This window comes from Seriola dumerili, unplaced genomic scaffold, assembly GCF_002260705.1.
Source record: "Seriola dumerili isolate Sdu_G_001 unplaced genomic scaffold, Sdu_1.0 BDQW01001299.1, whole genome shotgun sequence".
Taxonomy (NCBI): Eukaryota; Metazoa; Chordata; class Actinopteri; order Carangiformes; family Carangidae; genus Seriola; species Seriola dumerili.
In genome coordinates this window covers 1,280,412-1,303,132 of record NW_019175554.1, presented here as the reverse complement: position 1 = coordinate 1,303,132, position 22,721 = coordinate 1,280,412, and the positions used below count along the sequence as shown (strand labels likewise).

Sequence of the window (22,721 nt, the reverse complement as noted above, 5' to 3'; positions counted from 1 at the left end):
CACAGGCGAATGTGGGCCGACTTAAATAACATGGAACCTTTGTGCGTAGTCAATATTTTCTTTACGGACAAAAATACTGTTACCATAAACGTTGAAAAGTGCCGCTTTGGTACGATCCAGTGGTTTAGGAGTAGATTCAAGAAAATGCTCAGTTTAGTCGAGCATAGTTCACTATTTGTCGTGTGTTTCAGGTTTTGACATTCACAGTTTGGGTGAGCTTTGTTACAGTTGTCATGGGAGTGCACGGACTATGGAGGCTGCTGGAGAGCACAGGGAAACCCATCAACCCTGAAACACTGGAGGGAAAGATCCTTGCTGTTGGTATCCTCAACCTGGTGATCTATTACATGGGAGCTATTATATACTTTTAAAATATAATCAACACTAAAACCCAATATGAAAAGGTTTATGATACATTTTTGGTCACTGGGTCACATTACATAAAAGCTATTGAAAGAAAGGCATACCTTTTCTATAAAAATTATTTTATCAAATAGAAGATGCACCAATATGAAGAGGTGTACTGTTTTGCCGATGTAGAAATCGTTTGTGGTATTGATTTGGAGACACCGGTTCACATTGCATGAAAGCTGTCGAAAAAAAAACTTTGATTATTCTGTATTGAAACATTTATGTGAAAAAAAGAAGCATATTAGCAGGTTTGCCACATGAAGCCTAGAATTTGTTTAATCATAATTTTCACTAATATAGCCAACTCAGCAATGAAGTATTAAAAAATATATTGGAATTGTTTGAACATTATTTTGTTGTCATCCTTAGGTCATCTCCCAGGAGGGAGCGCACAGGGTGAAACTGAGTAATAAGACAAAAACTAAATAACTAATAGTAACTTCACCATGGTATGTTGTCTCTTGTATTGATGTAGCTGACTTCTTTTAAGCCATTACATTAACCTCAACAAGACACCTCCAGACATCAGCATATGGCTGAACCAGGCTGTGAAGGGGGTGAGAGACCGTGATGGCAACAGTGTCCAAAACGCCCATCTCCTCACTCTCTTCCACCGCATCTGTAAGCTGCTCTTCTTCCGCATCCGGCCAGTCTTTGTGTTTGACGGCGACGCACCTCTGCTGAAGAAGCAGACTCTGGTAGGTCCAGTGGCTGCTGGAGAACCACGTAAACATTTTGTGTAAATGTTTTCTAAACAAACAGATAAAGGCCATTCCTACCAAAGGGATGTAATTTACATCTATCACTTCATGTGGCTTTGGCTGTGGCTCTCCTGCAGGCTCTGAGGAGGCAGCGGAAGGAGGAGTTGACCCGAGAGTCCAAACAGACCAATGAGAAACTCCTCAAGACATTCCTGAAGAGACAAGCTATCAAAGCTGCACTTGGAGACCGCAGGTGAAGGATAGTGGCAGTGTAAAGGTGGAGGGATGGCAAAGAAAAAACAACATCAGTGTCCAGAAACAGCTGAGTGGTTATGTCCTCCGTCTCTGGAACCACATGACACCCAAACATTCATTGTAGAAACCAAGCCTGCTTAAGCTTTCTCTTGTGTTTTTATGAACATAAGACACTTGGTCTACATTGTTTTGTTTTTTTTGTATGTTTCTAAGCATGTGGCTTTCCAGATACTGTTATTCTATCTCTCCTTTTTAATATACTTTGTATTCTGTTAATTCCCCTAATTCCCAATAAAGTCTTAAAATCTTAAGTGTTTCTCCTCTGTCTCCCTCTCTCCTTGTCTACTGTCTAATTAGATCATCTCTTTAAAAAACTACAAGATACAAGATGAACTGTCTACTCTCTTAGCAGAGTCATTGCAATCTCAGTGGTTTTGTGTGAAGTATCCCTCTTGTTTCTTCCCTGCCACAGTCAGGATCCTCTGCCCAGCCTCTCCAGCGTGACGAGAAATGAGGTGGACGACGTGTATGTTCTGCCAGCCCTGCCGCCTGCAGAGGAGAAGGACGAAAGCAGATCAGATGCCTGGGAAAGGTTACTATTCACTGGTTATCATGGATAAAGAGGAGAGTAATTCAGTGAGAATATGTGCAGTCCACACCAGAGTTTTACAGCCACCCTCTGCATGGTCATAACGTGAATTTTTTAAATTATTTATATAGTTTTGTTTTCAGGACCTCCTTTACATAAACAGAGCTAACAAATAACTAAATACTAATTTTCATGAATCATTGACAGGCACATAGCAAAATGTACTGCTTTATTTAATATTATTTCACCCGTGTAATACTGGTACTATCATCATTTCAATGTGTTCCCCTCACCTTGCAGCTCAGAAGAGGAGCACGACAAAAAGTCGGAGGAGATGGACAGTTATAACATCTATCAGGTGCAATTATCACACACACAAGAGCATCAGATTATCTAGCATCACCACCAAATAATAATCTTGAAATGCTTTGTGTTTTAGTAGGGGGATATATCAGTATAATGTTAATGTTAAGAGATGAAATATTATGTGGAATTTTTGTTTTAATAGTATTTTAATATCACTGGCTCTGTGACAGCAAAGTGATACAGTGAAATGAAATCAACAGCGAAGGCCTCTGTTTGTCCATCATATCTTTGTTTCATAACTGTGTATATGTCATGATCTTGAAAGTGTTTAGAGTCATGTTTTAAAAAAAAAAAAAAAAAAAAAAAAAAAATCATCACATTATTACTGTAGTATGTTCTTATGTTGGTTGATAATTGACATATGAAGCCAGATTGCTCTCCGTGTTCCAGGGAGAACTGTATGAAGATCCCAACTCAGTGGACATCAACTCAGAGGAGTTTGCCAGCCTGCCTCCTGAAATGAAACACGAGATACTCAAAGACATGAAAGAGTTTTCGAAACGTCGCCGGACCATGTACCAGAAACCTCCAGAGGTAAAGATCACCCATCATTCAAACTCACGCACACTCGCCCATCTCCTCTCAACACGGACACCTCTTCACTCCCTCTTAGCTTTCGGGAGACTTTTCCCAGTACCAGTTGGCCGGCCTGCTGCATAGGAACCATCTGAACCAGCGTCTGGAGAGTGTGCAGAAAGAGATGAGCCAGCGGAGTGCCGGCGGCGCCCCGCAGCTCTGCCAACAGGACGGGGACCAGCAGGAGCGCAGCGTAGAGTCACATCGACTGGTTTCAGAAGACCATTCCCACTATATCCTCATTAAAAGTGAGGCAGTTACGTTGATGCGTGTACTCAGTCATGTCAGGACCGTGATAGCTTTAAGTATTTCACAGGAAGAAAAGAAACAGCTTCCTACATAGTCACTGCTCACAACTGAATTATTACACAGTACAATAAAGTAGTACAGCAACTGTTCAGTGTAATACTTTACTCCTCTAAATTGTATTTGTAGCTTTGGTGACATGTTTAAATCCATAGAAACCAGGGGTTGTCTGGAAGGTAGGAAATTAATTTATATTCTTATGGTGTGTATTAGACAGCGGTTGTTGTACAGTAAAGGTTGCATGATTTGTAGAGTGCTCCTTTAACAGGGTTTCTTTGTTAAAAGAGACTGCATCATATTAAACACACTACTACACTTTTCTTGCTCAGGCTCCACAAAGACTAAGACTGCCCCCGAGAGCGAACCTGCAGCTGCACCCTGGTCTGGGAGCTCCCTGTCAGGCTGCAAAAGACGAGCAGTGGACAGACCGCAGCCCCTGTGGCGTCCTGTTTGTGAGGAAGAGGAGGAGGTGCTGCGCCCCTCCTCAGAGGACTCCAAACCCTCAGCATCAAAACCATCTCAGGGAGACGCATCACCGCCCTCCCCTCGTACACTCGAGGCAATCCAGTCTGCAATGAACGACAGCTCGGATGAGGAGAAGGTGGACCAGGATGAGAAGCATGGTAGAGTGTCTCCACGTACACTGCTGGCAATACAGCAAGTTCTGGCTGAGGAGGAAGACGGTGCAGCTGGACGGAGGACTCCAATCAATGGCTCATCCACCAAACTGCAGGTGAATATTCATCGCCCTGCACCACAAGTGGTCATCAGCAGCTCAGAGGAAGAGACCGGACCTAATGATGCAAAGTCTTTACCTAATGATAAAAAGTCAGACTTTAAGGAGAACTCAACCAGCCAAAGTGTACATGTGGAAGATAGTTTGCTTGTTAGTAGTTCTGAAGATGAGATGGAGGAAGTGATTGGTCAGAGAAATAAAGCTCTTCACCTCGCAGTGCAGCAACAACCTCGCGCGAGAGAGATTCAGTCAGAAGAGGAGACAGAGAAAAGAGCGTTGGCAGAGGATATAAGGACAGGAAGTAGAACGCAGACAGAGAAACAAGAAGAGCTGGAGAGAAGAGAAACGGCACACGGACGGATCACAAAGAAAGGGGATCTGGTTCATCCGCAGAGTTCTGCTGCTTCCAGTCAAAACGCACCTCTCAGTGCTGAGACTGAAATTCACCCTGTAGTGTTAGAGCAGAGGAGGAACAAGTCCACCGAAGCTCTAGACGAAAGGAATGGAGATGATGTGAAGTCAAAGGGCGGTGAGGAGAGCGAGTCAGGAGGTAAAAGCCAGTCAGATCAGACTTATTCATCATTTCTTAAAAAGTAAATGTCATTAAACGTGCTGTGCAATGTGTTTCCTCAGAGAGCTTCATCGAAGTCTCAGAAGAAGAATTTAAAGAGGAGGATGCAGATGATTCACTTGTTATAAGAAGAGGGAAAGGATCTCCAGCTGAGGTCCAAGGGGATGGGACAGAGGAAAGTTTGGCCGAGGCTCCAGCTGCTGATCTGAAATCAGAAGAAGAAGAAGAAGACGACGCCACAGAGGGACAGAACCAAGAGAAAGAGCTGAAGGAGGCGACAGAGACGGAGTCTGGCTCAACTCCGGCTGTCAATGAATGGGAACACCTGGATATGGTTAGTATTTCTGTCACATTAATTGATTTAAAAAATATCTATCTGCAATTATTTTGATAACCTAGCTAAATGGCTGCACATTAGCTTCTCAAATTGCTGCTTTTCTTTGTCTTATGTCATGATAAACTGAAATTATTGTGGTTTTGGATAGTTTTTTTTAAGATTTAATCCCTGGCTTGGGAAAGTTGTGATCAGCATTTTTCGCTTTTTAATACATTTTATAAACCAAACAACTGATCAATTAATCCGGAAAATAATTTCCAGATTATTTGACAGTGAAAATAATCTTTAGTTGCAGCCGTACAGTATTGTATAGACATCTGAGAGTCAGGGTTTAATGTCCGATTTTACTTCACCCAAACTGCACAAAATATACTTTACCAAGGACATTTTGCAGTTGAAAAATAGACATGCCATTGTCTTATGGTGGTGGTCAAATTATGTAATGCCATCACTTCTAAATTACCTTAAACATATCTCTGACATACTCGTACTTCAGTTCTTTGTTATTTATCAGCGGACATACACAAGTGTCTCACTATATTTACAGAAGCTACCCCAGAAAAAAGAAAGAGTCCATTATTAGCACACACACTTCATGTAACGTTTCAGGGGGCTGCAGCATGGCAACGCAGAAAGGCAGACAGGTTTTGAATAACATGTTTGAACTGGTCAGCTGCAGTTTAGACCTGTCAGCAGAATAATGTATATGAGCCAGGGCTGATGCCAAGGTTGTCTGTGTGTGTGCGTGTGTGTGTGTGCGTGTGTGCGTGTGCGTGTGCGTGTTGTGCTGCAGGATGAGCTGGAGGCTCTGGAGAGCTCTCTACAGGTGGAGCAGAGCAACCTGAGGGAGCAGAAACAGCAGCAGGAGAGGATGGCGAACACAGTCACCGGACAGATGTACCTGGAGAGCCAGGTGAACCAAAGACACAATACAATTAGGAAAATAGCCGACGTATGAACTTTCTATAAAAAAAAAAAAAAAAATTGTGATTACAAGAATAAAAATTTAAAGAAGAACATGTAAATACTCACACATACACTCTGTCACTGTGACTCACATATGACAATCCAGAGCAGGTGTCAGACCAACTGTGGGATAAATTTCTTTGTGGTGCCTCTGCCAAAAATTCCCAGAGCTATGACGTGCATTCAGTATTACTTGCTGTGTGTGTGTGTGTGTGTGTGTGTGTGTGTGTGTGTGTGTGTGTCTGTTAACTCACTCACACTCTTAAATATCACAAGTTGTCAGCGTTTTCTTCTGCATAAAATCACCACTAATATGAAACAAAGTGTCGGATCTTTATTAAACCCCAGCGGTCACCAGGGATTTGTTTTTGATAACGAGCTGCTAAGGGCGAGGGAATTTTTCAGGAAGGAATTTACTCAATGTCCGTTGAGGGGAAAGGATTATTTTTAAATGAATTAACTTGCAAAAAGAAAAACTACTTAGAAATTTACTGCTGCAGATTTTAAAATCACAATCTAAAATGTATTAAAATCTTGGCAAATAGTATCAGTGACATCTAGAAATGAGAAGAAAGCTTTAAAAGAATTAGGCTTCTAAAATGATATGAAAAAGACACAAACCACAAGATGCTTGCTGAGAGTTGTCACCTTGGATATAGTGCCTTTGTACAAGAAGTGACTGTTTCCTCTGTGAAACCAGGAGCTGCTGCGTCTGTTTGGCGTGCCGTTCCTGGTGGCGCCGACGGAGGCCGAGTCTCAGTGTGCAGCTCTCGACCGCACCGACCAGACTCATGGGACCATCACAGACGACTCGGATGTGTGGCTGTTCGGAGGGCGACATGTGTATAAAAATTTCTTCAGCCAGAACAAATATGTCGAACACTACCAGTACAGTGACCTGCAGAACCAGCTGGGTCAGTGCTCGCCATCAACTGTGTGTGTTTACAAGTATTCAAATACAGTCAATTTTTTATCATGTTACCACATAATAGCGTCAATAAGGTTGGAAGATCCATGAAGTGGACTCTCTTTCTCTCTTTTGATGCAAAATACACATAGAAAAATACATTTTTGTGTTTTAAAAAATCTAAATTCTACCATTTTCTCTTCCCATGAAGTTTTTTTTTTTTACTGACTTTTCTCAGTTTTTGGATATCACAGCCTACTTTCAATCAAATCTATTTAATCAAGTAACGACTCAATATCCTGCTGAATGCAGAAACACCACGAAATGGCATGAAATAATGTCATTTTATGAGTCTCTGAAATCTGCAGACTGACATATGCCAACTGTACGCTGCTCCAGAGGAATATATTTATTCAGTTTTTATTCTACTGAAATGGGAGAGTAGGGTGTTGAAATAGTGCTAAGGTAACACATCATATCAGGAATCTGATAAGCTAATATTGGACATATCAACAACAGGTGTTAGTGGGTGACGGGCTGTCAGCAAACTGACCACAGAGTACACAAGCCTTTACCCTTTTGCTCTCTACCACACTCTTTCTTTCCTCTCCAGATTATGTCAATCTGTAATCATTCTCTCTCTCTCTCTCTCTCTCTCTCTCTCTCTCTCTCTCTCTGTCTCTGTCTCTCTGTCTCTCTCTCTCCCTTTCTCTCTCTCTCTCAGGTCTGGACAGGACTAAACTGATAAATCTGGCTTACCTGCTTGGAAGTGACTACACAGAGGGTGTGCCAGGGGTCGGATATGTGACTGGCATGGAGATTCTGAATGAGTTCCCAGGGCCAGGGTTGGAGCCACTAACACAGTTTAGGTGTGTTTGTTCCAGGGTTTGGTGGAAGTTGTAAGCAGATAATTCTGTTTATTAATGTGTCCGTCAGCAACTCAAATAAGTGTAGGATGCTGTACAAACAATATAGTAAAATACAGTTGTAATAATATGAAATATGTTTTCATAGGAGAAGCTGTAATTGTTCACCAGTATTGTACGTTAATAAACACAGTTTATGTTCTTATATCTCCTTACAACTACTTTATAGTGTGTTAATATATTATTTTTTATTAAATTAAATTAAATTTTATTATATTATCAAAATGAATTTGTTCATTGCTTCTAAGTGCTAAATAGAGGGACTTAAAGTAAAGTGTTACTAAACCTTTCACACTTAATCCCTCCAGTCTCTCCCTACTCTGTCAAATACATGACAAATGTGTAAAATAAACTTATTGTTAAAGTTAATTTATGAATCATTTATTAACAATTCAAAACAAGTGATGAAGGGTTTACAGCTTGATTATTTCTGTAATTTTAAAAAGACATACATTACTTCCCTTCCATGACTTAAATATTTAATGTAGATGTATTATATCCCAAAACATATGTGTTTTGGACTTTACAGTTACAAGTTTTGACAAAATATGTTGATGGTTACTGTTTCCAAAGGCTCATTTGTGTGTGTCTGGTTATTGTTTCTTCCCTCTAGCAAATGGTGGTCAGAGGCTCAGGAGAAAAAGCGTCTGGTGGGTGATCCTCGGGACACGAAGGTGAAGAAAAAACTGAGGGACCTAAAACTGCAGCCTGGTTTCCCCAACCCTGTGGTGGCTCAGGCTTACCTGGAACCGGCTGTGGACCAGTCAGACAGCTCCTTCTGCTGGGGACGCCCACAACTCGACATGATCAAAGAATATCCTTTCTCCCTTTGTTACCGGATGAGCGTTTGTGTGCGCGTGTTTATGAACGTGTGAATTTTCCTGAGCCAATCTCTCACGTTCTGTCTGAGTCGTTTCGGCTGGAGCAGTCGGAAGACAGAGGAGACTCTTCAGCCTGTGATCAAGCAGCTCAACGCCCAGCAGGTAACAGAGAGAGATCTCAGGGCAGTAAATGGAAGAAAGAAAAAAAAACTTCACTATAATCCATTTGTAGGAATATAATTGAAACATGATCATTGGTGCCAGTGAATGGATACCTGAGCTCATAAGACAAAAAAGGTAGAGAGCCGCTGCTCTAACAAAGTCACATTCTCAGTCCCACTGTCTCAGTATCCCTGTCTCTTGAATGTCTCCAGTTTTACTGTCTAAATTTGAAGGAGTCAGGATGGACAGAAATAAAACCACTTTGTCGTCTTACATCTTAATTCTATCTCTCACTGTTTGGTTTCAGACTCAGCTGCGGATCGACTCATTCTTCCGCATGGAGCAACAGGAAAAGCAGGCGATCCGCAGCCAGCGACTCCGCCGAGCAGTCACCTGCCTGAAGAGAAAGGAGAGAGAGGGAGGGGAGGAGGACAGTGAGGAGGAAAAGCCTTCCCCAGTCAAACCCAAGAGAGGGAAGGCGGCAAACAAGAATGCAAAGAAAGGAGAAGGAGAGAAAGAGGAGGAGAATCATCCTGTGGCAGGAGGAGGGTTTCTGGGGTCGGAGGTGATTGGTGAATCTCCGCTTACACCTCTCAAGGATGTGAGCAGCACCAGCCAGGAGTCCCTCTCAGTGAAGGTTGTCCCTCAGTCTACTAAGAGTCTACCTCAAAGGGTCGGGGGCAGCAGCAGCTCCGGCGAGGACAGCGATGGTGGCTGTGAAGTCGCTATGGTTACAGCCCGATCTGTCTTTGAAGGCAGCCGACGAGGCCACAGAGGGAAAAGCACAAGAGGGAGAGGAAAGGGAAGAGGGAAGAAATAGTGAAAAAAAAGTCTTTGCAATTGTTATTAAATATTAATCGCAGAACATGTCACACACTCCTGAATAATGTCGGTCATATTATGTTTGACATTTATAATGGAAATTTGAAAATGCATCATGTCATTAACAAGTATGAATTAAGCTTTGTCTGTGTTACAGAATATGTATTTTGTAAACTATTTATTAGTGGTAAATTTGTGAGGGGATAACAATATATTGCATAAAGTATTTCCACAGTAGACGTCAGTTTGGCTCAAACTTGTCATTTGTTGTGCCGAGGTGTTCACAGTGAGAATGAGACAGGTGCCACACATCCCTTACATTTCTGCCAGGCTGTATTTCAGCTGATCTCTACTTACTGCATACACTCCTGCACTCCTGCCCTGAACACACGTGTATACACTTTTACTCATATGAAAAAAAAATCAGTTATATCTGCATTAGGTTCTGCTTTAATTTGTTAGTTAAATGTGTTAGTTTTTTTTTTTCGTCTGTCTTAATTATAATCATATTACTCCTTTCCCTCTCCAGCCTGGTGGGGCAGGTGCTGCTGTCAGTCAGTTTTACAGCATGAGAGAGGGGGGTGAAGCATGCCCAGAGAGAGAAAGAAATGTGGAGGGGTTGAGCAAGAAGTTAGGAAACACTGTATTTGTGGGTAACTTAAAACCATAGAAGGTTAAAGGCCTGCTAGATATCTGGATCCAGACCGACTTAAATCCAAAGGACTTCATCTGGGATCACAAACCAAGAACGGCAGTTGGCTGCTAAAGGTTTTCTGTTTTGGGCGTCGTTGCCCTCCTCCTGCTTGGACTCCTTCAGACATGGAGACTCAGCAGCCCAAAACCATGGAGGACTCCAAAACTAAACAAGAAGGTGAGAGTTTGGAGTCATACACAACAGGAAAAGAAAAGATTTTTCTTTGTTATTTCAGTGGCATTAATTAGTGCTGGAAGTTATGTCAAGGTCACAATTTGAAGCAAACATGTTATTTTTGAAACTTGCAAGAGGTTTTATGCCGGCATAGTTAAAGTTGAATCCCATAAACCAGCTGAGTATAAATCTAATGTCAGAGCTTGCAAGACATGTCGTGTTGAAATATTTATTCCCTGTAAACAACTGTGTCTCTGCTTGTTAATGATAAAAATAACAGAGATATTTATACACACACAAAAGCTATAAATTGAACTCCTGGACCTCACTCAACCTTTGCATTGTCGCTCTGTGGGCTCCCCTGACCTTCTCTCTAAACCACTGTTGCATAACTGAAGTTGTGTGTCAGACCCTCTGAGTAGCCCTGAGCACTGACACATAGCTGGTGCCTGACACACTGGCATGATGTTACAGACAAACACAACAGGATCAGATGGGCATTATGAGCCTAAATGTGATTTATTTATAGAGCGGAGAATTAAATGTTACTGGCAGTATGATATGAAAGAAAACCATGTTATCGATTATGTCATGATCAAAGTCATTTTGAAACCGTAGCTGGTGGGATTGTTAAACTTAATTACCCCATCTATGAAGATTTTTGCTTCCAGTCCTCTACAATGGAGGAGAATTAAGTTTTGGTTCACAGTGAAAAATTGCATTTAAAAAAAATAAAGCATGTCTTTCCAGATATATAAAAAAACAAAACTCCCTGTTAATATTAATAATCCACAGCCCTCACTATGAAAGATGTTTCATAGGAGTTACTGCATCTTCTAATCAAGCAGCATCAACAGTTTCCCTTTGCAAATACAGTTTTAATGTGCAACTTAATGTGCAACTATAGCAACTTCTATAAATCACAAGTAACAAGGCAGGTACACAGACGAGTCATTTTAAGATGAAAAACTAATCAGTAGTGTGTTCAGCTCAAGTGCAGCTAATAACATTAATTACAGCTACATACCATTAGGTGTATCAGTAAATAATGTCAGTGAGCCAGAATACACAGTAGCAGGTCTTGTAACCTGTGCTGCTGCTATTGGCATCTGCTGTGAAAAAAGTCCATTAGTCTGTCTTGGGTCAGTTTTGCATTTACAATATCACACTTTGTAAACTTTGGTTTGAGAAACACTGTATAAAAATGTTTTATTTTTATAATTCCATGCCCGTCTCTCCTGTGGCTGCAGAGCTAGCCAACGCTATAATGGGTCGGCGTTCCCTCCCCACTGTCATTGGCCCAGAGGCCTGGGAGGGATACAGCTTTTCTGACCTGGAGATCTGCATCAAAGAGTCCACAGACCTGTACGGAGCTGTACTGTGGCCCTCGGTGCGCCCAAGCTTATACACTCATCCCAACATTTAGCTGCTGCATGGCCTCTTCGGGGTGAACTCTGCCAGTGAACTGTAAACTTGTGTCTCTCCCAACAGGCGATGGTGTTGTGTCATTTCTTAGAGACCAACCGGGACAAATACAACCTGACAGACAAAAATGTGATTGAACTGGGAGCTGGGACTGGACTCGTCACCATTGTATCCACCCTGTTAGGTACGCAAACAAAACAATCCAGTGATCATCTTTGGGAGACGTATTGATTTTCAGTCCCTCTGACTTATTCTTTCAAATTTTGTATGTTTGTATGTCATTCCCTTTAACACTCAGCTGCACTGTCTCTCTTCAGGTGCTAAGGTGACCTCCACTGACCTACCAGATGTGTTGGGGAACCTCCAGTACAATGTTATGCGCAACACCAAGGGCAGATGCAAGTACATCCCTCTGGTAGGTGTTTATATTTATATTTCATACTGTAGGATTGATAAATGTATGAAATATATTCATATACATTCAAAACTCCAGCCAAGGTACTGGTGACAAAACAACCATCAGCAAGATATGTTACGCTTTGTTTTGTTTTAGTTGTTTGTCTTGGTGTATATTTGGGTTAAGGACCAAATCTACTCTGTCATTCCGTGATATTTCCAGTGAAACAAAAGTCGACTTTTTCTTTTAAAAAAAACAAACTTTTGGAGGTCGAATATGTTGGTTTAATACTGACTAAATCCACCCTAAACCATCTCTGTTTCCAGGTGACCGAGCTCATCTGGGGTAAGGAGGTGGAGCAGCGTTTCCCACGCGCCACCCATTGTTTCGACTACATCCTGGCAGCCGACGTGGTGTACGCCCACTCGTACCTGGAGGAGCTGATGGATACCTTTGACCACCTGTGCCAGGAAAACACACAGATCCTCTGGGCTATGCGTTTCCGCCTGGACCCAGAGAACAGCTTTGTGGATCGCTTCCGGCAGCGCTTCCACCTGGAGGAGCTGTACGACCTCCCCAGCCTGAGTATCAAACTGTACCGAGCCTGGAGGAAGGACAGGAGGACCAGAGAGCAGGGAGAGGCTGCTGCCTGAGAGAGAACTCTTTATTGTTTCAGTGTTACTCCTGAATCAGGTCACATTTGGAAACTGTCTGGTGTGGTAACGGTAATGTCAAGTGTTTCCATGGGTGTCGTATAAATGTCTTAAACATTGATACCTCATGCTGTTCATAGTTCGACGTGTCAAAATATCATATTTTTATGCATTGTATTACACTATTTAAGGTATTTATTGGTGTATTTATTTTTGTCTATTAGACACATTTCAATATAATACAATACCATTTAACAACATGACAGCCATCATTTATTGCTTTGCATTTCATTTATGTGTTCTTTAATAAACTGTCAACTCCATATGTCTGGATACACTCAAGGCTTTTTCATATTGGTGTTTAATAAGTGGCTGCTTTGGATTCATCATAAAGGCATTCACCTTAACCAACGACACCTGTGCTACAAATGATGTCACAGCGTCACATTAGTGAAGAACAACCTCTCCACCACCTCTCTCTCGGCCGACTGTTATTTTGGGATTTCTGATGACCTTCATTTAAGAGGTCTGTTACTATGTGACTTCACATGGACCATGTTGGGATTTATCCCCTTTCATAATATAATATACAGCAGGAAAACTATATATTCTATAACTATATCACCTTAAACACCATCTTTCTTTAACCAAATGTATTCAGCAAATCTAACAAACTCAGTGAATATAAAACTACAAAAAATTGTTTAAAAGGTTTATGTTGTTCTTTTTTTTATGTTAACACCTCTATAAGACTTCCTTGGGTAACATCACCGGTAAAACACTTTTAAGGAGGTCAAATGAAAGATCACGTCCATGTAGGGCAGTATGTGCTGCTTCAGTAACATGAACACCAACATGTCGCACAATTTTTCCGTGTTTTGGAAACTCACCAGTTTGCATGAATATCTTGGAATGAGTCAAGTTAGAGCCACTTGCAATTAATGTGACACCATTAAATCTGATATCTAATATATGATTTTAAATCCTCCAACATTTTAAGGGGCATCTCCTGTCTTGTGATTCCTTGTCTTTTTGCCCACCATGTGATGTGTGTTGTTTGGCTGCAGGAAGAGAGGGGTGGTGAAAAGGTGGATTAGAGAGGAACAGAGAGGTTCTCTAAAGCCAATGGCAGTGAAGCACCATGTGTCATTGTCAAGACAAACAACCACACAACAGCTGAAAACTGCCCGCCGCGGCCCTGTAGAGATATCCATTAACCTCATCACTCTTTCTTTTCACAGCCTCTTGACAAACATCCTTTCACATCCTTTAGAGAGCCAGAGCTAAAACGCTGCCTTTCATCAAGCTGGAAAACCAAATAAGGCTGTTCCACATCTACAACACAGCTGGGCAATGACCTCACCACTGTGTCCTCTCTCCCACTCCTCATTAACGTGTCAAAGCACCCGCGGGTCCTGGATGCAGTTCAGGTTTTGAGATGGGAGAGGATTTATTTTGACGAAACCAAAACTGGGTGATACCTCTCGGTGAAGCGCTGTCAAAATATAACCAATGGAAGTCTAATTGAGTTTTATATTACAGGAGCCCCCTTCTTCTGTACGGGGGGTTGGTACATAGGGGTTGCATGCCAGCCTGATCCTGTTACTTCCCATCTCTGGTGAAGCACTTGAAGCCATTGCAGGAAAAGCATACAACACAGGAAAGTTCCAGATTACCTTTTTTAAATAGACTCTTGGTTTGATGAAAAAAAAAAGCTGATAAAAGCAGAAGAGACACAAACTTAATAGAAATTGAAATCAGTTAATGAGGCTTTTAGGTTTTGGTTGCAGCACAAACACCTAACGGCTGCCTGCCAAGATGCTATCAAGCCAAATACAAATCATGCATTGGCCTGGTTTTCAAGAGAGCTTATCCCTCCTGTGTGTCTCTGTGACTATTTGTAGACTACTAAGTGAAACTGATGCATTCCCAGTGTAATGTGCAGTATCTGGACTGAGTGGAGCCCACAACTGTATCCAAATCATAAAAATTGTGTTTGGTCATTGTAGCTGGAAATCAGTCAGTAGTTAGTGTAGAAGCCAGGTTTTACAGGTTTGGTATTCCTTCATATTATATCCTTATCAAGTTGTATCCACTGTGAGGTTGCAGACCGTGGAGGCTTCAGCTGACATCCATGGCTGTTGGTATCATGGCATTCCTGCCATTCTCACTGCTTTTGGCTTTCTTCATCTTTGTTGTTGTTGTTGGTGTGTGTGTGTGTGCGTGTGTGTGTGTGTGTGTGTGTGTGTGTGTGGGTGTTTAATCTACGTGTGCTTCTATCCCTCTTGTGTTGATTTCTCATGGGCATGGCTCTAAAAATATCCTTATGCCCTTGTGATGATGATGGGTGGGTCCAGCAGGATGCTGAGTCTCTAAAATCCTGCACTCAGAGGTCTCCAGATGCAGTCGTATTGCTCCAGAGATCTTGCACTGGAAAATAAAGCAGCAGCAGGTCAAAGGTCACAGGTAGGGTGGCTGACTTGAGGTTTTTCACTATATTTGTAAAAGTTATGGGAGAATTACTTTTGTTTTTCTTAAACAGAAATTTGGATTGTATGTTAGGATTTGGGAAAGTGTCTCCCATGTTCTCTGACTAAAAATAATCTTTTAAAAAAATTCTATCTATTGTGCTCTGCTTAAAAATGTGACTGACACATTGAAGGGCTGTATTCTCCCAGACTTGTCTACAAACAGTTAAATTATGGAGAGAAATTAGAAACATAGGTAAGTTAATAAAGAAAAAAAGCACATATTACATGAAAAAAATGTCTAATTGAAGCTCAATTTCAAATGCACTTGATGTATTCTCTCTCTATTTGTTTCTTGCATAACTGATAATGTCAGTTTGTCCAAGTCTACAGAGCATTTTATATGGATACTCTGTCCAGTCACTCTGTGGAGGAAACCAACTGTATGAGAAGTGGAGAGGAGGGAGAAGAAAAAATAGAGGAGGAGGAGGAAGGTGGAGATGAAGAAGATAAAGAGAAGGAAAAATGTAAGATGAAACACTCAGTGTTACACTTTGTGAATCAGACCCCACAGATGTGAGAGCAGGCTTTTTTAAAAAAATCTTTCAGATGATTCACAAACCGAGGAATCAGCTGTTCAGAGGCAACAAAAACCGCCTTGGGCTCCATGTTTCTACTACAAAACAGATAAAGAGGTGTATCATTATGTTGGGCACAAGATCATCATCGAGGAGGCTCTGGACTCGTATGCAGGCATGATATGGCCAGCGGTGGGTAGCAGTGTTTTTCAGCTTTGGAACCTTATGTTCATGTATTTGCCATAAACCTGTGCGTCCCATTATACCTGTCCATACTCTCTATTCCCTACACTCTGATTCTGAAATCAACTGATACATTACAAAACTTAAAGAAAGCACTGACTAAATGTCACAGTGTTGAATATTGATATTATATTGACATGTTAATGTTGACTGTCCTAAGGCTTTGGCTCTCTGCAACTACCTTGACACTAACCGTGAGCAGTTGAATCTCATGGACAAAGCAGTGCTGGAGATCGGAGCAGGAACTGGCCTTGTGTCTGTTGTAGCGGCGCTCCTGGGTATGTAAGAGGAGAGCACCATGAACCTGTTCTCAGAGACACATGAACGGATTACTGGACAGACCGACCAGGCAGAGGCCCAAGGGCTGAAGAGTTCAGGCAGCCACTGGGCCAGAGCCTCTCTATGCAGTGGCTGTTAAACTGTCAAAATCAATGAAAAGATAACAAAGAGATGCACACTGAACACAAAGTGATGACTGAAAATGACTATAAAGAGAAACAAATCTACCACAATGAGACACAAAATTGAACCATAATGAGACAAAAAATTACTTCAAAGAGACAGAATGAATAAAAAGAGATGCAAAAAGACAACGAAGCCACACACAAAATTGCTACAGAGAGGAACAAAAGGAATATGAGACGAAATGACAATAAGGAGACACGAAATGACTGCAAAGGGATGCAAAACAACTACAAAGAGCCCAAATAAACACAAAAGGAGACGCAAATTGACCATCGTGACATGCACAGTAATCACAAATAAAAACTAAGTGAATTGCTTACAAATAAATAAACAACTTTTAGTTTGGATGTCGTGCTCCTAGGTACAGTCAGAGGGGTGGGGGGCCTTTTACATATCTGTGCTCAGAAGGCCACTGTCTCATAATCCGTCAATCCATTTTTTGTTCCTGTCCTCAGGTGCATGGGTGACAGCTTCAGACCTTCCAGAGGTCCTGAGCAACCTGAGAGTCAACCTGAGCAGGAACACCACTGGCCGATGCAGACACACTCCCCAGGTGGCAGCTCTGTCCTGGGGCTACGACCTGGAGGACACCTACCCTACATCTGTCTACCGGTACGACTACATTCTGGCAGCTGATGTGGTCTACCATCACGACTTCTTAGACGAGCTCCTGGCCACCATGAAGCATTTCTGCCTACCAGGAACGACTGTGATCTGGGCCAACAAGGTCAGGATGGAGAATGATCTGACTTTCACTGGGAACTTTAAAAAGGCCTTTCACACAAGTTTACTGGCTGAAGACGGAGACATGAGGATCTTCATGGCAACGTGTAGAGAAGAAGAGGGAGAAGGTGATGAAATCCAAGATCTGCTGAGAGAGAAACAGGAAGATGAAGATGAGAATAACAAAGAGAAGCCTGTAGAGGAAAAACACAACGAGGACGAGCTTCACTGTGTCAATAAACAAAAAAGTGAAGGTAAAGAAAACAGTAATGATGTAACAGAGGAGCCTCACATGTTAGAGGCAGAGAGAGGAGATGATGAGGAAGAAAAACATGAGCATGAGTGTGATGAAGAGGAAGAGATGGAGGCGACAATGGTCCTTAAAGATGATGAATATAAAGAGGATGAGAAGAATAAACCAGAGAACAATGATTCAAATTGCAACACCACAGCCAGTGATGTAGAGACTACAGGTGAGTCATCTGTGGAAATGCACATTTGTCTACCAAAACGTATCGAACGAGTCTGCTTACCACAAACCCCATTACCTTGTGTTCCAACCCACATCGCAAAAAGATAAAACATTTTCTCACTTGCACCTCACCATGAAGAGATGAAGAGAGATTTCCTTTTATTTGCTCAGGTTTTGAGATATCTGCCGCCACATCAACACCAGGGACTTCTTCTTCAGTATAAAGTCATTCTAATGAAGGACTGTTCACAATGTCTGTCGAACTGTCGATGCTCCACTTTGATCCAGTCGAAAATATCAAAGGTTTCTATTCCACAGTGTGGAAATACTCTGTTTCAAGTACAAGTCCTGCAAATAGTACAAAAGTCAAAATATACTTAAAGTACCAAAAGTAAAAGTACTCATGCAACATACAAATTAATGATATGAATCCAACATATAAACACTGACTGGGAGCAGTTTTCTGCATAACGAGTCGTTTTATTTTTTTATGCTTTAAGTAAAATTTCCTCATAATACTAAAGTAAGGTTTTGAATGCAGGACTTTTCTGTGCTGTGGAGTATTTTCACAGTGTGCTATTGCTACCTTTACTAAAGGACCTGGAATCTTCTCCCACCACTTTCTGGCAGCTTTTACTTAAGTGAAAAAAACTATTTTAGGACTTTAATGTGTCTGACAAGGTCAATGGCAGGAGAAAAAAAATGTGAGATGTGAGACACATAATGGTGAGGCCAAAATCTGATGAAGCCAAAATGCGGTGAGGCCAAAACATTACCAATCCTCAGTGAAACCAAAGGGCTGATGTACTTTGCCCACTGGTGTAGAGTGTCTGACTTTAATAGGACAAGAAGCAGAGACTCACTTTTTCCATGGCAGCGAGGTTATTTGGTTCGCATACAAAATCATATTATGTTCTGTGCCTGTCAAAGTAATGATGTTCATCTTTTTATTGCACCACATCATCGTTGCGTTGATGTTTGTTCACTGTAAATCTATATTTTTGTCTTTATTGTGTTTGATTTTGAGTGGAAACTTAATTCTGTTTTAAAGGGCACGTGTCACTGATGCAGAAACCTGAACAGCAGGGCCGAGTACCAGCCTGGGTTTCCAGCATCCAGAGCACCTTTGGCAAAGATGTCTACCATTATGTAGGACAGGACATTGTCATTTATGAATCCATAGACTCCTATGGAGCAGTGATGTGGCCAGCGGTGAGTATTTCTCATAAAAGGAGAAAATGCTACATTTATCTTAACATCTCACCTCCGTTGTGTTATTCATTTCATTGTTTTTCGCGCAGGCCTTGGCTCTCTGCTCTTTCCTGGACAACAACAGGGATGAGGTGAACCTGCAGGGGAAGGAGGTGCTGGAGCTGGGAGCAGGAACAGGACTGGTAACCATCGTGGCCAGTCTGCTTGGTGAGCAGTCACTAAAGTCCTCATGACTGTAAACACAAACGCAACGCAAAGAATGTCAACTCAGAATTAATCATTTATTATATTCTATTATATACTATACTACGATATCTACTATTAATTTTTTATTTTCATAGTATATTAAACTTTATATTCTGTACTATACTCTATATCAGGTTATATTACTACATTATTTCAGCTTATATTTTCTATTCCATACTTTATCTACATGTACATATTTTACAGTATGTAATGATACATAATGTATCATATTATACTATATCATGTTCATATGTTACACTGTTTTATTACATTATATATTAAATTGCATTAATATAACTAATACACACAGGTGTATGCTGATACAGTAAATGGTATCACTTTACTCTTGCTGTTACTGAACACATCACAATGTCACTCCACTTGAGGCAGTATTGTTTTTCGTTGTCATGGGTACTGCATGTGTGTCGCTCGCTGTGGGATTGAATTGCTCTTGAATAGTTCCGCAATAGTTGAATTGTTTCTATTGTATCTATTCTTATTTTCATTTCATAAACTTATTAGTTCTACTTATTTCTGTCCTTTTGCTGTGGAAATAGCTGAAATTCCTCTCGAGGATCAGTAAATGCTCATTTTATCTCATCTTAAAACTAGTATATGTGCACATACTGTAAAAACAAGCTGTAGTTAACTTGCACTATATAGCATGAACCAGTGTATTTGAACTATTCTGTGTGTCACAGAAATTGTGTACAACCAAAGTACAATTGATAAATTCCTAAGCACACTTAGTGATAATAATTAATTTACCAGACTTGAAACACTGATGACAGAGGTATTGTGTTACAGTAATCTTTTAGTTGCCTTTAGGCTTTTCTCATTCTCATGTGGTAATGAAGTTACAAGCGGAGACACAAATGGCCAAAGCACAGCATTATGGCCTTATTACAGGCCATAATGAAAACAACAATATGAAAGCGTCTGTCTCCACCAGTGAAAAGGATTGCATTGGATGTATTTGGACAAGCTTCCCACTAAAACCACAACAACTAACTGTCTTTGCCCACAGCTGCGTCACCACACAACAAATGCCAGTGTGGTCATTTCCTGTTATTGTAGTGACACACGTCATGTTTCTGCATCCTCAGGAGCTTCAGTCACGTCCACAGACTTACCGGAGGTGTTGAGTAACCTCAGGGCCAATGTGATGAGGAACACCCGGAAGCATTGCAGACACACACCCCAGGTGGAAGTTCTATCCTGGGGCTACGACCTGGAGCGCACCCACCCTACATCCATTTACCGGTACGACTACATTCTGGCAGCTGATGTGGTCTACCATCACGACTTCTTAGACGAGCTCCTGGCCACCATGAAGCATTTCTGCCTACCAGGAACGACTGTGATCTGGGCCAACAAGGTCAGGATGGAGAATGATCTGACTTTCACTGGGAACTTTAAAAAGGCCTTTCACACAAGTTTACTGGCTGAAGACGGAGACATGAAGATCTTCATGGGAACATGCAGACACTGAGAGATAGAAAAAGCATCCATTGAGTACCGGACTGGCCTACTAGGTACAGGCCCAGGGGCCCTGAGGGGTCAGACCGTCTGAACTGATTGTGTTTAACATTGGTTGAAAAGTCAAAGGGGCTCAGTCAAAAGTAGGGAGGAGTCAGTCACATTTATTTGTGCCTGATTCCAATAGAAAAGCTCTGCTTTAAGAAAGTGTTACCTGCATCAAAGATGTTTTCTATATCTTCTATATTTTGTAGACGATAGTATTCTGCTTAATATCAGTGGAGTGTCCGTTTGGATTTGTTGTTAGGCAGCCTCTCTTCATCCCCTGCATGAACAAAATACAGAAGTTATTCATACCAGATACTGACTCGTTTTTGATCCGTGACACTTTCCCCCAAAAATTGCACATCTGTATCCCCGATTCTTGAGAAATCTACAGTTCAGTGCCTAATAAATCTCTAAATAGAACTGCATATTTCAAGATGGCCTTCTATTGTGACCAGCCAAAGCTGGACACCTGTCAGGTGGATGGATTATCCTGGCAAAGGAGAAGTGCTCACTGACATGGATTTATACACATTTGTGAACAAAATTTAAGAGAGAGAATCCTTTTGTATGCTTAGGAAAAGTCTTAGATTTAGAATTTCAACTGATTAAAAATGGGAGCAAAAACAAAAGGGTTGCATTTATATTTTTGTTCAGTGTACATTATTGTTTTCAGAGGATAGTTGATAGTACAGAGGCAGACAGGAAACAAGGGGATATGATGTGCAACAGAAGTGTCCAGCTTGAATCACACCAAGCACGTTGCAGCAGGGTGATGCGTCTTGTCCATTTAGCTACAATATTCCTTATACAGATGCCAATGATCTTTTTTTAACCCTGTGTAATCCAGGTCTGATACTGTATTAGCATGAAAAGGACAAATCTGTGCCACACGAGTCCCAGAGTTGTGCACTGGAATCATATCATTGCTCTTAGTGTGGATCTGTGAATTAGTTAGTGAATTGTTTTAACAGAAAATGAATCAGCAACTATTTTGATAATCGATCAATTAGTCATTTTTCAGCACACAAATGTGAAACATTTGCTGCTTCCAGCTGTTCAGATGTGAGGAATTAATGCTTTCCTTTGTTATATATGAAAATAAACCAACTGTTGCTGGAATGAAACAAGCTGTTTGAATAGGTCACACTGGGCTATGGGAAAGTATGATGGACATTTTTTAATTTTTTTTCAAAAATTTATGAAATGCCTGTGTTTGTTTTTTTTACATTTTGTTTAATGCAGTAATAAAAATTTAAAGGAAAACCCTTTGTCTCTTAACTTGTTCTTATACTTTATCTTGTCTTTCTGGGAAAATACTGTCCAGAAGTATAATATTCTATCATATTAGAAAAGACAAGAAAAAATATAGAAGCTGTTATCAGGTGGCTGAAAAACCTAATTTGCTGTATTTTGATGTATGTACAAGTGATGACCAGTGAATGCTTTAATTCTTCCAAATAATATTTATTCAGTGTCATTTTCCTTGTTTGTGACTTAAAATTGTGACAGTAGCTCAGGTCTTTCCAACATGTCATCGAGGAAGAATGGGTATAAAATAATACTGAGAGCATACAACCTTATCTCATAACATTCTGTAAAATATTGGCATTTACTAGATTTTATGACTATAAATATAAACACTCAACATCCAGAAGAAGCATTTCTGAAGTCTTTCCTGACACCAGCAGAGTGAGAGCAACAGATATGAGAAGTCTGGTGCCAGAAATGGACGGTACAGTCCTGTGGTGAAAGTTAAGGCCATTTTCGGAGAGACCGTCATTGGCAACGCATACTGTCGACAGCTGAGCCCTGAACGTAACATCTGTCTGAAAACAAAACCCAAACACAGGAACAGAGGAGAAAAAGGACGAAGAAGCGGGAGAAAACAGAAGTTGCAAAAGGTAAAAATGAAGACAAATAAGAAGAAAACCCAACTGACTCCAGTAAACCCCTGCGCACATGGAGGGGCCTGTGCTGAGGCTGCTGCAGAAA

At 41.1% G+C, this 22,721-nt stretch overlaps 3 protein-coding genes across 3 annotated transcripts; all 3 read left to right on the top strand.

Annotated features, from left to right (window-relative positions):
- The first annotated feature begins 104 nt into the window (after positions 1 to 104).
- Positions 105 to 9,649, top strand: ercc5 (ERCC excision repair 5, endonuclease). Its single transcript, XM_022767793.1, has 15 exons — positions 105 to 321; positions 934 to 1,109; positions 1,250 to 1,365; positions 1,840 to 1,959; positions 2,257 to 2,314; positions 2,713 to 2,856; positions 2,936 to 3,146; positions 3,534 to 4,490; positions 4,574 to 4,845; positions 5,642 to 5,761; positions 6,515 to 6,728; positions 7,446 to 7,590; positions 8,261 to 8,461; positions 8,546 to 8,630; positions 8,938 to 9,649. Exons 1-15 carry the CDS (start codon positions 234 to 236, stop codon positions 9,448 to 9,450), a joined length of 3,420 nt encoding a protein of 1,139 aa, XP_022623514.1. The 5' UTR covers positions 105 to 233; the 3' UTR covers positions 9,451 to 9,649.
- Positions 9,650 to 10,082: 433 nt separating this feature from the next.
- Positions 10,083 to 12,991, top strand: LOC111238410 (protein-lysine methyltransferase METTL21E-like). Its single transcript, XM_022767889.1, has 5 exons — positions 10,083 to 10,323; positions 11,571 to 11,710; positions 11,812 to 11,929; positions 12,063 to 12,160; positions 12,469 to 12,991. Exons 1-5 carry the CDS (start codon positions 10,272 to 10,274, stop codon positions 12,793 to 12,795), a joined length of 735 nt encoding a protein of 244 aa, XP_022623610.1. The 5' UTR covers positions 10,083 to 10,271; the 3' UTR covers positions 12,796 to 12,991.
- A 2,675-nt stretch (positions 12,992 to 15,666) lies between these two features.
- Positions 15,667 to 20,775, top strand: LOC111238340. Its single transcript, XM_022767792.1, is given in 7 exon segments — positions 15,667 to 15,706; positions 15,873 to 16,033; positions 16,245 to 16,362; positions 17,005 to 17,526; positions 18,796 to 18,956; positions 19,046 to 19,163; positions 20,309 to 20,775. Coding segments are annotated over 7 exon segments (1,587 nt in total).
- Positions 20,776 to 22,721: the final 1,946 nt, after the last annotated feature.

What these genes read in the sequence shown, in the direction of transcription:
- ercc5 (XM_022767793.1), top strand. Translation starts at nt 234, where the DNA reads ATGGGAGTGCACGGACTATGGAGGCTGCTGGAGAGCACAGGGAAACCC. An exon ending in ACAGTTATAACATCTATCAG is followed by an intron (nt 2,315 to 2,712) that starts GTGCAATTATCA and finishes TCCGTGTTCCAG; the next exon opens with GGAGAACTGTATGAAGATCC. An exon ending in TGTACCAGAAACCTCCAGAG is followed by an intron (nt 2,857 to 2,935) that starts GTAAAGATCACC and finishes ACTCCCTCTTAG; the next exon opens with CTTTCGGGAGACTTTTCCCA.
- LOC111238410 (XM_022767889.1), top strand. Translation starts at nt 10,272, where the DNA reads ATGGAGACTCAGCAGCCCAAAACCATGGAGGACTCCAAAACTAAACAA. An exon ending in GAGCTGTACTGTGGCCCTCG is followed by an intron (nt 11,711 to 11,811) that starts GTGCGCCCAAGC and finishes CTCTCCCAACAG; the next exon opens with GCGATGGTGTTGTGTCATTT. An exon ending in CATTGTATCCACCCTGTTAG is followed by an intron (nt 11,930 to 12,062) that starts GTACGCAAACAA and finishes GTCTCTCTTCAG; the next exon opens with GTGCTAAGGTGACCTCCACT.